At 42.9% G+C, this 13,432-nt stretch overlaps 1 protein-coding gene across 2 annotated transcripts; it reads left to right on the top strand.

Annotated features, from left to right (window-relative positions):
• The first annotated feature begins 9 nt into the window (after positions 1-9).
• Positions 10-9,971, top strand: LOC106577922 (calcium-binding protein 2). Of its 2 annotated transcripts, XM_045701525.1 has the most exons (9): positions 10-254; positions 1,525-2,007; positions 3,443-3,541; positions 4,485-4,614; positions 5,627-5,657; positions 6,017-6,160; positions 7,334-7,443; positions 7,736-7,883; positions 9,588-9,971. In XM_045701525.1, exons 2-9 carry the CDS (start codon positions 1,898-1,900, stop codon positions 9,614-9,616), a joined length of 801 nt encoding a protein of 266 aa, XP_045557481.1. In that variant the 5' UTR covers positions 10-254; positions 1,525-1,897; the 3' UTR covers positions 9,617-9,971. The 2 variants fall into 2 exon arrangements, with proteins under 2 accessions (XP_045557481.1, XP_014011859.1); XM_014156384.2 differs by lacking the exons at positions 10-254; positions 1,525-2,007 and adding an exon at positions 3,123-3,238 and having other exon boundaries at positions 9,588-9,967.
• Positions 9,972-13,432: the final 3,461 nt, after the last annotated feature.

Genomic DNA, 13,432 nt, shown 5'->3' with positions numbered 1-13,432 from the left:
ACGTTAAAACCCCTAACTTGGAGATGCCTTGTCGTAGAAGAATATCAATATGGTGTTATCACTTAATGGTCCATAGAAGCGTTACTTATTCCAAAGTCAGATCTTTGGTGAAAAATCGGTGATTGTCATCCGTTGTTTTGCGTACAGAGGATTTCCCAACTCCATCAGAATTGTCCTGTCCTGTGAAGTTTGGCACACGAGCCACTCCAGTGTGCCATCGGTGCGAAGAAAGTGCAGCTGCCTGCAGGGAACAGGTTAATAATCGCTGACTGAACAAATAAAGTTTCTTTCTTTTCTTAAATCCACCGCGCTGTTCTGTCAACAGAAGGAGTTCGCTGTTGTAAATATAGGCCATTGACTGTGGGAGAGTTTAACTGTTTTCTCAATTCTCAGATACAGTTTTCCAGAAGTTTGAGTGCTAAGTGTCGTATATAAAACTTTTCCACTTCTTTGACCTCATCGTGGCATTCATAATTCCTTGCTATTTCCTATTGAGAAATTTAAAATGCTACACGCACGTAGCGTGTACGTACAAGCACGCACAATTGCATAGGCCTGTTGATTAATGTAGTCTATTGCATCATTTGACCATTTCCACAGTCAGCTGCTGCGTACACTAAAATAAGTGTCCTTTGCCCAAGCTAACCTCAGTCACATCCTAGGAAGAGAGTCAGCGCTTCCCTTTCCTCCTCTCTATCAGCCTGGCCTGGAGTTAACACTTAGTCTCGGAGACCAGAGCCCTGTCTATCATGTCCAACTGAATGGAAAGAATGACTCACTATTTCCATTCGAATCTGTTAGAATAAATAAATAAACCTGGTTCCAAACCCTTTTTTTGCACTATGAAACACCTAAAAGGTGTTTGAACCCAGATTAGACAATAAGCAAACATAAAAGCACAGAATAATGGCTATTGAATAATATTTATTCAACGTCACACACTATAAATAAAAACCACGTAAACATACGTTTTTAAAATGACATTCGTAAGCACGTTTCTTTGGTGAAAAAGTCGAACATTAGGTTCTCTTTTCCTGGGAAATAAGCGACTGTCAAAATCGAATACATGATAGATATCAATTATGCAGTTAGGGTTCCTTGATAATGGCATTCTATTAAGTGTCCAAATTTCACGTTATTTCCCTGGAAACAGAACCAAATATTACACCGGAATGCATTTATCACCCAAAGACAATGCAATCATTTCAGAACTGAAACATTTATTTTAATAAGAAGATGTGTCTGAGTTACAATGACATCCAAACGTTTCCATTATAATTATTTTGGGGAATTTATTGCCATAACGATTGTTTTTATAAAGGTTTATTTGTTTAAATGTTACTTTTTTCTCTAATTTACAAGCCTAATTTTGCATAGGTCCCAATTCCCCATGGACCCTGATCAAAAGTAGTGCACTATATAGGGAATAGGGTGCCATTTCTCTAATCTAAAGTAGAGCAGTATGTAGAGAATAGGGTGCCATTTGGGACACACCCTTTACTTCTGCCTGTCTTCCCTCCACAGGTATTTAGTATCCAGGAGCATGACCAGGAGTCTGACGGGGCCCAATGCCTCTACTCCGTACCCAATGACCCTGAGGCGAACCTGGGCGGCACCTCCAGAGTCCCGACCACCTCCATGCTCTTCCTCCATCACGTTTCCATCCTGCAGGACCTCACTGAGGCACCAGACGACCAGGGCTCCCAGGCTTACCAGTGTGGCTTGTGTTGGCTGCCCCTCCCCAGCCTTGCTGCCCACCAAGCCCACCTCCTGGTCAGCTGGACGTACAGCACAGGCTGCAACCGTCTCTACAGTGACATGATCAGACTGAATCCGTCTTCTCCTCCTCCATTGGTATCTGAGGAGCCATCGCCATCCTCACCCAGCCCAGTCCACAATGACCAGTGGGACCAGGAGGCTGATAGGGCCCGTCGTGACCTTGAGGCCAAACTGGGATCGAGGCGTGGCGGGTACACTGACCACCTCCAGGCCCACTTCGTCTGCCAGGTCTGTGTGTTTTGTGAAAATAAGCACATGACACATTTCTGTTCTTTACTGTAACATATGGACAATAAAGTTGTATTGTATTGTATTGAAGGTCTCCAATGAGGGCTCTCAGGGCTACCAGGGCTCTGAGGGCTACCAGGGCTACCAGGGCTCTGAGTGCTCTGAGGGCTCTGAGGGCTACCAGGTCTGTCAGGGCTACCAGGTCTCTGAGGGCTACCAGGTCTGTCAGGGCTACCAGGTCTCTGAGGGCTGCCAGGGCTCTAAGGGCTACCAGGGCTCTGAGGGCTACCAGGGCTCTGAGGGTTACCAGGGCTCTAAGGGCTACCAGGGCTCTAAGGGCTACCAGGGCTCTAAGGGCTACCAGGGCTCTAAGGGCTACCAGGGCTCTAAGGGCTACCAGGGCTCTGAGGGCTCAGGGCTACCAGTGTGCCCTGTGTCAGCTGCCCTTTTTTGGTTCTGGTGTGTTTTGCAGTTCGCTTTTGACTTGGTAAATACTTAAGCATAAATATTGTCTATGCAGGGTTGGGGTCAATTCCATTTCAATTCAGGAAGCAAACTAAAATTCCAATTCTGTTTCCAATTTTTTTTCTCATAGAAGGCAATGAGGTAAATTGGAATTGATCGGAATTTCTGTTTATTTCCTGTATTGACTGAATTAAAAAGGAATTGACCCCAACCTTGCATCTACACTAGGTAAATACCAACTGAATGAGGACTGTCAAATAAAAGGTTACCACACAGCCTATTCATGTGAATCCTATCTTACGTTTTTATTCATCAATTCATTTGCTCTGCATTTGATGAATTGAAATACAATTTCAATTAAACATCATTCATCTTTCTGCCTTTGATTTTGTTCACTGCTTCACTAAATAAATGAGTTGTATCTGTCACACACACACACACACACACACACACACACACACACACACACACACACACACACACGTTGTGACTGACAGTCTGTGCGTGCGTGTGTGTATGACAGAGCCACAGTCAATCACACTCTGTCACGCGTGTTGTTTGGTTATCTGACCTAGACACATTTAGCCAGGTAATCACATGGTAATACTCTCTGACGGATGGACGGAGGGAGGGAGGGAGGGAGGGATGAAGGAGAGGAGAGCAAGAGGACCCAATCCTGTCATTCACATTACTGAAGGAGAAAGACTGCAGCTCTCTATCTCCTTTTTTTTTCGTTAGTTTTTGGTTTTGTACCGACCAGCTAAAGGTAAGGACAACGCAGATCAATTATCTGTTTGTATTCTTTGCACAAAATAGAAGGTGAGATTGGTTGATGACCTATGCCTTTACTGTGTATCCTTAAAGTAGGTGACACCTCTTTTTCCTCAGTGTGATTGGCTGGGATTTGCATAGAAATCATGTTTTTTTGTGAGTGTCTGACAACTGAGTAACTTTCCACATTTTTCTCCAGGATGTCTAAGACCCCATCCACCACGTCTGCAGCCTCTGTAACCTCGGCAACGTCTGCAGCCTCTGTAACCTCGGCAACGTCTGCAGCCTCTACAGACAGGTAAGATCAATGTCTACATCTGAGACAGGAGAATTCACAGCAGGGAAAGACAGTGGCAATGTTGTGCAACAATAAAGTTATTGAGAGACATTGGCCCCGTACACACTGATATGTTACCTGAGGTTGACACAGCGGTTGTTATACACCTGATGTTTTTGGTGATGCCCCAAATTAAACAACAATATCTAGTGGTGGCTTCACCACGATACTTGGATCGTTTTTTTTGGTTTTGTTGTTGCAGAAAATATCTCTGTTTTTATCACAACTGTTGTACCAAATGCGTTTTACATCAGTTGTAAAACTTTAATGTGTACGCGGGGCCATTGAGTGATGACCTTTTTTCTATGCATTCACCCAATGGGGATTATGTTAAGTCAAGGTGGCAAGATGGGAAGTAAGTATCCTTGCACCAGCGTTGGCATGTGTGAGCAAGAATGGCGCATAGAACGGCCATCTCCTGTTTCTGTAATGTGAGACAGCTTGATGAACAAGTACACCACCTGGAGTGGACATGACTCTAGTCTATCTCCTGTTTCTGTAGTGTGAGGCAGCTTGATGAACAAGTACACCACCTAGAGTGGACATGACTCTAGTCTATCTCCTGTTTCTGTAGTGTGAGACAGCTTGATGAACAAGTACACCACCTAGAGTGGACATGACTCTAGTCTATCTCCTGTTTCTGTAGTGTGAGACAGCTTGATGAACAAGTACAGCACCTGGAGTGGACATGACTCTAGTCTATTGCAGAGCATTACCCCCAATCTAGCTGCTTAATGCTGAGTGCCAAGCAGAGACGCATTAGCTCCCATTTTTACAGTCTTTTAGTGTTACTCCCAACCTTCCAATCTCAGGGTCGGACACTCTAACCACAAGGCCACTGAGTCGGTAAGATAGCGCTTGTCAATGTCTCTAATATGAACCCCTGTTGTCTCTTAACTCCTAGCAAAGGTGGTAAATCCTCCCAGAAGTCCTCGGGTTCGGAGTCGGCTCCCAAGAAGGTGTCTAAGAAAGAGCAGAAGAGACAGGACATGGAGAAGATACACACCACCCTGCTCTGCAGCGTGTTTGGAGCGGTATACACACACACACCATAACAGCTACTTTACCCTTTGACCCCTAACCCATAATCCTGACCTATAACCCCACACCACTTAGTGAGCGACATGCTGGGCTAACAGCAGTCTGGTGTTTGGTGGGGAGTGAAAATTCAGGGAAGCTGCTATTTTAGCTGAGCTTCTGATCTTTGCATGCCGATGTGTGTGAGTGCGTGCCTGCTTATCTGCCAGCATGCTACATCCGTGCCTGCCTGCGTGTACGACTGTGTGTGTGTGTGTGTGTGTGTGTGTGTGTGTGTGTGTGTGTGTGTGTGTGTGGGGAGGGGGGAGGTAGTAATGATCCTTTAAGTTACACACACAGAGCAGTTATCCTCTCACCATTCATTAGGATTAAGGCTAGAAGATGCTGGAAGAGCATCGAACAAAAGGGGAAAGTTATACGGTTGTTAAAATAATGTTTAGACCAATTGATGTGTGCATGTTTGCTGTTTTATGAACAATTGCTGTTGTCTTACTTTGAAATGTTTCTTGACATTGTGAAACTTAACCCGGGACATCGATTAAGGAAAGAATAATTCAAATCAGAACTTAAACTAGATCGTATTGAGCATGCAGTGTGAGCGAATAGGCTGTGCGTATCAACACAACCCGTCACACACGTGTGAACGAGGTTGAATGTTTTCCCAGAGAAACAGGATGGAACTCTTAATGATTTAATCCACCATGAGAAGGAAACGTCCTTAACTGTACCTGTCCCCAATCCCTCACTAATTTACCTCACTACAGTACCAGAATGACCTCCTCTTACACAACAGTCTAAATCTGAAATTTCCTGTCCTAAACTTCCAGCCATAAGCATCTGTTTTTGTCCCAACGTCTTCAAGGTTGCCCCTATCCACATTATAGTACATGGGGATCTTCTGCAAGTCATGCGCTATAATATTACACAAAATGTAAGCCGGGTTTAGTATTGTCAGACAGTGTTGTCTCTCCCTCACTAAAACACCTCTCCCCTGCTGTCTTCCTTTAGGAGAGAGAGTTGGCTCAAGCTGAGTTGGATGGTGAGTCTTCTTAGCACAGTGATGTTGCATATACAGTAGAATGCTTTATTTCAAGTTGGTTGACCAGTAGCACCACTCATTACATTGAGCTCGTATTACTCAAGTTAGGATTCAGCCAGACATTATATTTGTAAAAGGGGGGTAGCTTTGAGTCATCCATAGAAATAGCATGACTAGAATGGACAAAACGCTCCTCAGACCACGGAACTTTGACAGTACTACTGTCAGGGGTAGACTCAATATGGCCGTCAGCCCAGCCATCACAGAATGTTGACTTAAATGGGAATGTTCTTTCTAGTAATCGACTTCCATGGTGTCATCATCACCTTCTGACCTCTAACATTTGACGTTTGGGGCAGAGCTGGACTTTGCCTTCAAGGAGTTTGACTACGACTGCGACGGCTACCTGAACTACAAGGACGTGGCAGAGTGCATGAGGACCATGGGCTACATGCCCACTGAGATGGAGCTTCTGGAAATAGTACAACAGATTAAGATGAGGAGTGAGTGTCTTATAACTATTATATACCTGTTACAGACCTGTTATAACCTGTTACAAATCTGTTACAGACCTGCTATAACCTGTTACAGACCTGTTATAACCTGTTACAAACCTGTTATAACCTGTTACAGACCTGCTATAACCTGTTACAGACCTGTTATAGACCGGTTATAACCTGTTATAGACCTGTTACAGATCTGTTACAGACCTGTTACAGATCTGTTGTAACCTGTTACAGACCTGTTACAGACCTGTTATAGACCCATTACAGACCTGTTACAGACCTGTTATAGACCTTTTACAGACCTGTTTTAACCTGTTAGACCTGTTACAGACCTGTTACATACCCGTTACAGACCTGTTACAGACCTGTTTTAACCTGTTACAGACCTGTTACAGACCTGTTATATACCCGTTACAGACCTGTTACAGACCTGTTACAGATCTGTTGTAACCTGTTACAGATCTGTTGTAACCTGTTACAGACCTGTTATAACCTGTTACAGACCTGTTATAACCTGTTACAGACCAGTTATAGACCTGTTACAAACCTGTTATAGACCTGTTACAGACATGCTATAACCTGTTACAGACCTGTTATAACCTGTTATAGACCTGTTATAACATGTTACAGACATGGCATAACCTGTTATAGACCTGTTATAAATCTGTTACAGACCCGTTACAGACCCGTTATAGACCTGTTACAGACTTGTTATAACCTGTTACAGACCTGTTATAACCTGTTATAGACCTGTTACAGACCTGTTATAGACCTGTTACAGACCTGTTATAGCCTGTTAGACTTGTTATAACCTGCTACAGACCTGTTATAACCTGTTACAGACCTGTTACAGACCTGTTATAGACCTGTTACAGACCTGTTATAGCCTGTTATAGACCTTTTATAACCTGTTCTAACCTGTTATAGTTCTGCTGGAGATCAAGATGAGGATTGTGTGATAATATGACTGCTGAAGAGGGAGAAAGAGGGAGAGGAGAACAGATACAGACTCATGTCAATGTAGTGACATTACAACTGACAGAAACTGTTTCTCTATCTCATTGACTGAGGTTATTGACCCCACTAAACCCTCCTGTCCTGACTGTTGATTGGTGTGTTGGTCCAGTCCCTATCTGTGTCCTGATTGTTGATTGGTATGTTTCTCTGCAGTGGGCGGTCTGATGGACTTTGATGACTTCTGTGAGCTAATGGGTCCCAGGATAATGGGGGAGACTGTTGACATGCTGGGGCTGAAGGAGCTCAGATCAGCCTTCTCTCAGGTAAGAGATTGAGATTGGAACCAAAGGAAACTACAAATAAAAACACAGGCATTATAACTCAAACTTTCATCTTCTAGCGTTTACATCCTTGCATGATTGAGCTGACCTACTCTTCCTCAAATTCAGATTCAGCCCTCAACCAATATTAACTCACCTGTTTACTTAATCACCCCCATCCTCTCGTCCTCAACATCCTCTCCTCACCTCTCCCCTCACTTCTCCTCACCTCTCCTCACCCCTCCTCACCTCGTCTCACCCCTCTCCTCTCCCATCCTCACCTCTCCCCTCTCAGTTTGACCAAGACTGTGATGGGAAAATCAGTCAGGATGAGATGAAGGAAGCGGTGAAGTGTTTTCTGGGGGAGAAACTGAAGAAAGGAGAGCTGGAAGATATCCTCAAGGAGATTGACATCAACGGAGATGGAAGCGTCGACTTTGACGGTGAGGAGATAATTGTGCACACACACACACGTGGAGGAAATACTCAAAAACATTCAGGATACACACACAAAAGTACGATCACTTACAGTTCCAGTCAAAAGTTTGGATACACTTATTCATTCAAGGGTTTTTCTTTATTTTTACTATTTTCTATATTGTAGAATAATAGTGAAGACATCAAAACTATGAAATAACAAATATGGAATCATGTAGTAACCAAAAAAGTGTTAAATAAATCCAAATATATTTTAGATTTTAGATTCTTCAAAGTAGCCACCCTTTGCCTTGATGACAGCTTTTCACACTCTTGGCATTCTCTCAACCAGCTTCACCTGGAATGCTTTTCCAACAGTCTGCTGAGCACTTGTTGGCTGCTTTTCCTTCACTCTGTGGTCCAACTCATCCCAAACCATCTCGTTTGGGTTGAGGCCGAGTGATTGTGGAGGCCAGGTCATCTGATGCAGCACTCCATCACTCTCCTTCTTGGTCAAATAGCCCTTACATAGCGTGGTTTGTTGCGTCATTGTCCTGTCGAAAAACAAAGGATAGTCCCACAAAGCGCAAACCGAATGGGATGGTGTATCGCTGCAGAATGCTGCGGTAGCCATGTTGGTTAAGTGTGCCTTGAAATCTAAATAAATCACAGTGTCACCAGCAAAGCACCCTCACACCATCAGACCTCCTCCACCTTGCTTCATGGTGGGAACCACACATGCGGAGAATATCCGTTCACCTACTCTGCGTCTCACAAAGACACGGCGGTTGGAACCAAAAATCTCAAATTTGGACTCATCAGACCAGATTTCCACCTGTCTAATGTCTATTGCCCGTGTTTCTTGGCCCAAGCAAGTCTTCTTCTTATTTGTGTCCTTTAGTAGTGGTTTCTTTGCAGCAATTCGACTATGAAGGCCTGATTCACACAGTCTCCTCTGAACAGTTGTTGTTGAAATGTGTCTGTTACTTGAACTCTGTGAAGCATTTATTTGGGCTGCAATTTCTGGGGCTAGTAACTCTAATGAACTTATCCTCTGCAGCAGAGGTAAGTCTGGGTCTTCCTTCCCTGTGGCGTTCCTCATGAGAGCCAGTTTTATCATAGCGCTTGATGGTTTTTACGACTGCACTTGGAAGAAACTTTCAAAGTTCTTGAAGTTGTCCGGATTGACTGACCTTCATGTCTTAAAGTAATGATGGACTGTCATTTCTCTTTGCTTATTTGAGCTGTTCTTGCCATAATATGGACTTTTACCAAATAGGGCTATCTTCTGTATACCCCCCTACCTTGTCACAATACAACTGATTGGCTCAAACACATGACGAAGGAAAGAAATTCCACAAATTAACTTTTAAGAAGGCACACCTGTTAATTGAAGTGCATTCCAGGTGACTACCCCATGAAGCTGGTTGAGAGAATGCCAAGAGTGTGCAAAGCTGTCGTCAAGGTGCAGGGTGGCTACTTTGAAGAATCTCAAATATATGTTGATTTGTTTAATACTTTTTTTGGTAACTACATGATTCCATATGTGTTATTTCCTAGTTTTGATGTCTTCACTATTATTCTACAATGTATAAAATAGTAAAAAGAAAGAAAACCCATGGATTGAGTAGGTGTCCAAACCTTTGACTGGTACACACACACAAAATTCTGTAACGCAGTGGTGGCCAAACATGTTGTGGCCTTTCTAATTTCCCTCTCTTGCCTCCCAGAGTTCGTCATGATTCTGTCCATTCGATAAGCGCTGGAAGACCTGAGAGGACGCTATCGTTTTAATGAATCTTGTTAGACTAAGACGAGATAACATTGTGTGTACATCTGTGTGTACTACTACAAATGTACTACTGTTTAAAAGTTTGGGGTCACTTAGAAATGTCCTTGTTTTTGAAAGAAAAGCAATTTTTGTTGCCCATTAAAATAACATGAAATTGAGCAGAAATAGAGTGTAGACATTGTTGATGTTGTAAATGACTATTGTAGCTGGAAACGGCTGATTTTTAATGGAATATCTACATAGGTGTACAAAGGCCCACTATCAGCAACCATCACTCCTGTGTTCCAATGGCACATTGTGTTAGCTAATCCAAGTTTATAATTTTAAAAGGATAATTAGAAAACCCTTTTGTAATTATGTTAGCACAGCTGAACACTGTTGTGCTGATTAAAGAAGCAATACAACTGGCCTTCTTTAGACTAGTTGAGTATCTGGAGCGTCAGCATTTGTGGGTTCAATTACAGGCTCAGAATGGCTAGAAAAAGAACTTTCTTTTGAAACTCGTCAGTCTATTCTTGTTCTGAGATATGAACGCCATTTCATGCAAGAAATTTCCAAGAAACTGAAGATCTCGTACAACGCTGTGTACTAGTTCCTTCACAGAACAGCGCAAACTGTCTCTAACCAGAATAGAAAGAGGAGTGGGAGGCCCCGGTGCACAACTGAGCAAGAGGACAAGTACATTAGTGTCTAGTTTAAGAAACAGAGACTGGTGTTTTGCGGGTACTATTTAATGAAGCTGCCAGTTGAGGACTTGTGAGGCGTCTCTTTCTCAAACTAGACACTAATGTACTTGTCCTCTTGCTCAGTTGTACACCAGGGCCTCCCACTCTTTCTATTCTGGTTAGAAACAGTTTGTGCTGTTCTGTGAAGGGAGTAGTGCACAGCGTTGTATGAGATCTTCAGTTTCTTGGCAATTTCTCGCATGGAATAGCCTTCATTTCTCCGAACAAGAATAGACTGACGAGTTTCAAAATAAAGTTATTTGTTTCTGGCCATTTTGAGCCTGTAATCAAACCCACAAGTGTTGATGCTCCAGATACTCAACTAGTTTAAAGCAGGCCAGTTTTATTGCTTCTTTAATGAGAACAACAGTTTAACTGTGCTAACATAATTGCAAAAAGCTTTTCTAATGATCGATTGGCCTTTTAAAATAATAAGCTACACGAGTTTGTGTCAGTATGTATGCTACAAGATCATATCAATGCCTAATTATGTAACGTGTATATCATCAGATCTTAGGAAGAGATGTACTCCTTTCTTCTCCAAATCCTCTTCTCACCCCTCCTGCTCCCCATCCCCTCAGTTCCTCCCAACCTCTCCTCTATACCCAGTCACTGAGAAAAGACATGAAGGTGTGCACATTGGGAAAGAGTATGAACTTTAATGTATTTGGGTTATTCATCAATTTATTGACACTGATGTGATATGACATGTAGATAAGTTACCATATTGCCATTTTAATAAAGAATCTGAATTCCATTATGAGTGACAACTACAGACAAAACAAAGTTACGTTTGCTTTCTGTCTCAGTATTAACTTTACTTCTGCAAACAACTTGGCAAAGTTGACCCTTTAACTTTATTTCTAAAACGATTTACATACTGTATGCAGTCAACCTCAAGTCTAAATGTCAACACAACGAAATGAAAACCAATACCCTTAAAGGGATAGTTTAGCGATTTTACATATTTTTGTTTCCTCCCCATGAAAGTAGTCTATTTTAACAAAATCAAAAGTGTGGATTAGTCATTACTTGTCTGTAGGCTGATTTCAAAGTTAGGAAAAAAAATATCTAAATACGTAAAACTTGCTGAATTACCCCTTAACACCAAGTAGATATTCTGTTCTCAGCTAAACTCCAGCCAAACCAACACTCATTCAACAATTCAGCAAAATTTCCAACATATCGTGCAGCGTATCTAGAGTCAGAAGTTTTTCCTGATCATGGAAGACTTTGGGCCCTATAATGCAGTACTAGCCTAATACTGTAACAAACTGGAGTTTCTCACAGTTCACATGGCCAGAAAAAAACACCTGGCCCCTAAGGATATCTGCAGAAAGTCTTGTTGTCCGACACACATTCAACACTTGAAAAATAAATAAATGAAAACACACTTTTATTTTTTTCCCCAACCGATCTAAGTCACATGAGCGGGAAATAGAAATAACAATGGCTTCTTTGCATCATCAACTGACTAGAGGCAATATTTTTATAAAGAGACAGTTCAGCGATTTTACCTTCAAAGCAGACTATGGACCAAAAGAATTGCTGAACTATCCCTTTACCTACGTTTTGTAAACCTTCATGACATCAGACTGAAGTGTACAGGTCTGGGTAAAGGCCTTCATACTGTAACTGTCTTTAATTAACAACAGTCTTTGATAAGTTGAGTTTATTCGGAAAGTAATCAGACACCTTGACTTTTTCCACATTTTGTTACGTTACAGCCTTTGTTTTTCCCCCCTTATGAGTCTGTCATTATATTATAGTGTGTAAAGCAAAAACAGGATTAGAAATGTTTGCACATCTATAAAAAAGAAAAAACGGAAATATTTACATAATATTTTTACATTTACATAAGTATTCAGACCCTTTACTCAGTACTTTGTTGAAGCACCGTCGGCAGTGATTACAGCCTCAAGTCTTCTTGCGGTACAAGCTTGGCACACCTGTATGGGGAGTTTTTCCCATTCCTCTCAAGCTCTGTCAGGTTGGATGGGGAGCATCGCTGCACAGCTATTTTCAGGTCTCTCCAAAGATGTTCGATCGGGTTCAAGTCCGGGCTCTGGCTGGGCCACTCAAGGACATTCAGAGACTTGTCCCAAAGCCACTCATGCATTGTCTTGGTTGTGTGCTTAGGGTCATTGTCCTATTGGAAGGTGAACCGTCGCCCCAGTCTGAGGTCCTGAGCGCTCTGGAGCAGGTTTTCATCAAGGATATCTCTGTACTTTGCTCTGTTCATCTTTCCGTTAAGCCTGACCAGTGGCGGTTCTAGACCATTTCAACTCGGGGGGCCAAGCTGGGGCCAGTTGTACTGTTAGAGGGGCCAGTTACATTAGACGTTATTGTTGTCATTGTTTTTTTCACTGCATTGCAGGCATTAGCAGGCAAAATACCATGTTCATAATCATCGCCACTGTCTAATAACGGATGTAAAAAAAGAACGCTAGCAAAAATTAGTTATGTAAAAATAATTTCATACGCCACATTTAGGGGGGCCACAAGGGGGTCCAAAATTGTTGCCACAGGGACACTGGCCCCCCTTGTCCCCCCCCAGAACCGCTAGTGAGCCTGACTAGTTTCTCAGTCCCTGCTGCTGAAAAACATCCCCACAGCATGATGCTGTCACCACCATGCTTCACCGTAGGGATGGTGCCAGGTTTCCTCCAGACGTGATGCTTGCCATTCAGGCCAAAGAGTTCAATATTGGTTTCAGCAGACTAGAGAATCTTGTTTCTCATAGTGAGAGAGTCCTTTAGGTGCCTTTTGGCAAACTCCAAGAGGGCTGTCATGTGCCTTTTACTAAGGAGTGCCTTCTGTCTGGCCACTCTACCATAAAGGCCTGATTGGTTGAGTGCTGCAGAGATGGTTGTCCTTCTGGAAGGTTCCATCTCCACAGAGGAACTCTGTAGCTGTCGGCGTGATCATCGGGTTCTTGATCACCTCCCTGACCAAGGCCCTTCTTCCAGATTGCTCAGTTTGGCCGGGCGGCCAGCTCTAGGAAGAGTCTTGGTGGTTCCAAGCTTCTTCCATTTAAGAATGATGGAGGGCACTGTGT

Source organism: Salmo salar, chromosome ssa18 (genome assembly GCF_905237065.1).
Source record: "Salmo salar chromosome ssa18, Ssal_v3.1, whole genome shotgun sequence".
Lineage (NCBI taxonomy): Eukaryota > Metazoa > Chordata > Actinopteri > Salmoniformes > Salmonidae > Salmo > Salmo salar.
The sequence above is the reverse complement of the archived record's forward strand: the minus strand, read 5'-3'. Positions and strand labels throughout refer to the sequence as shown.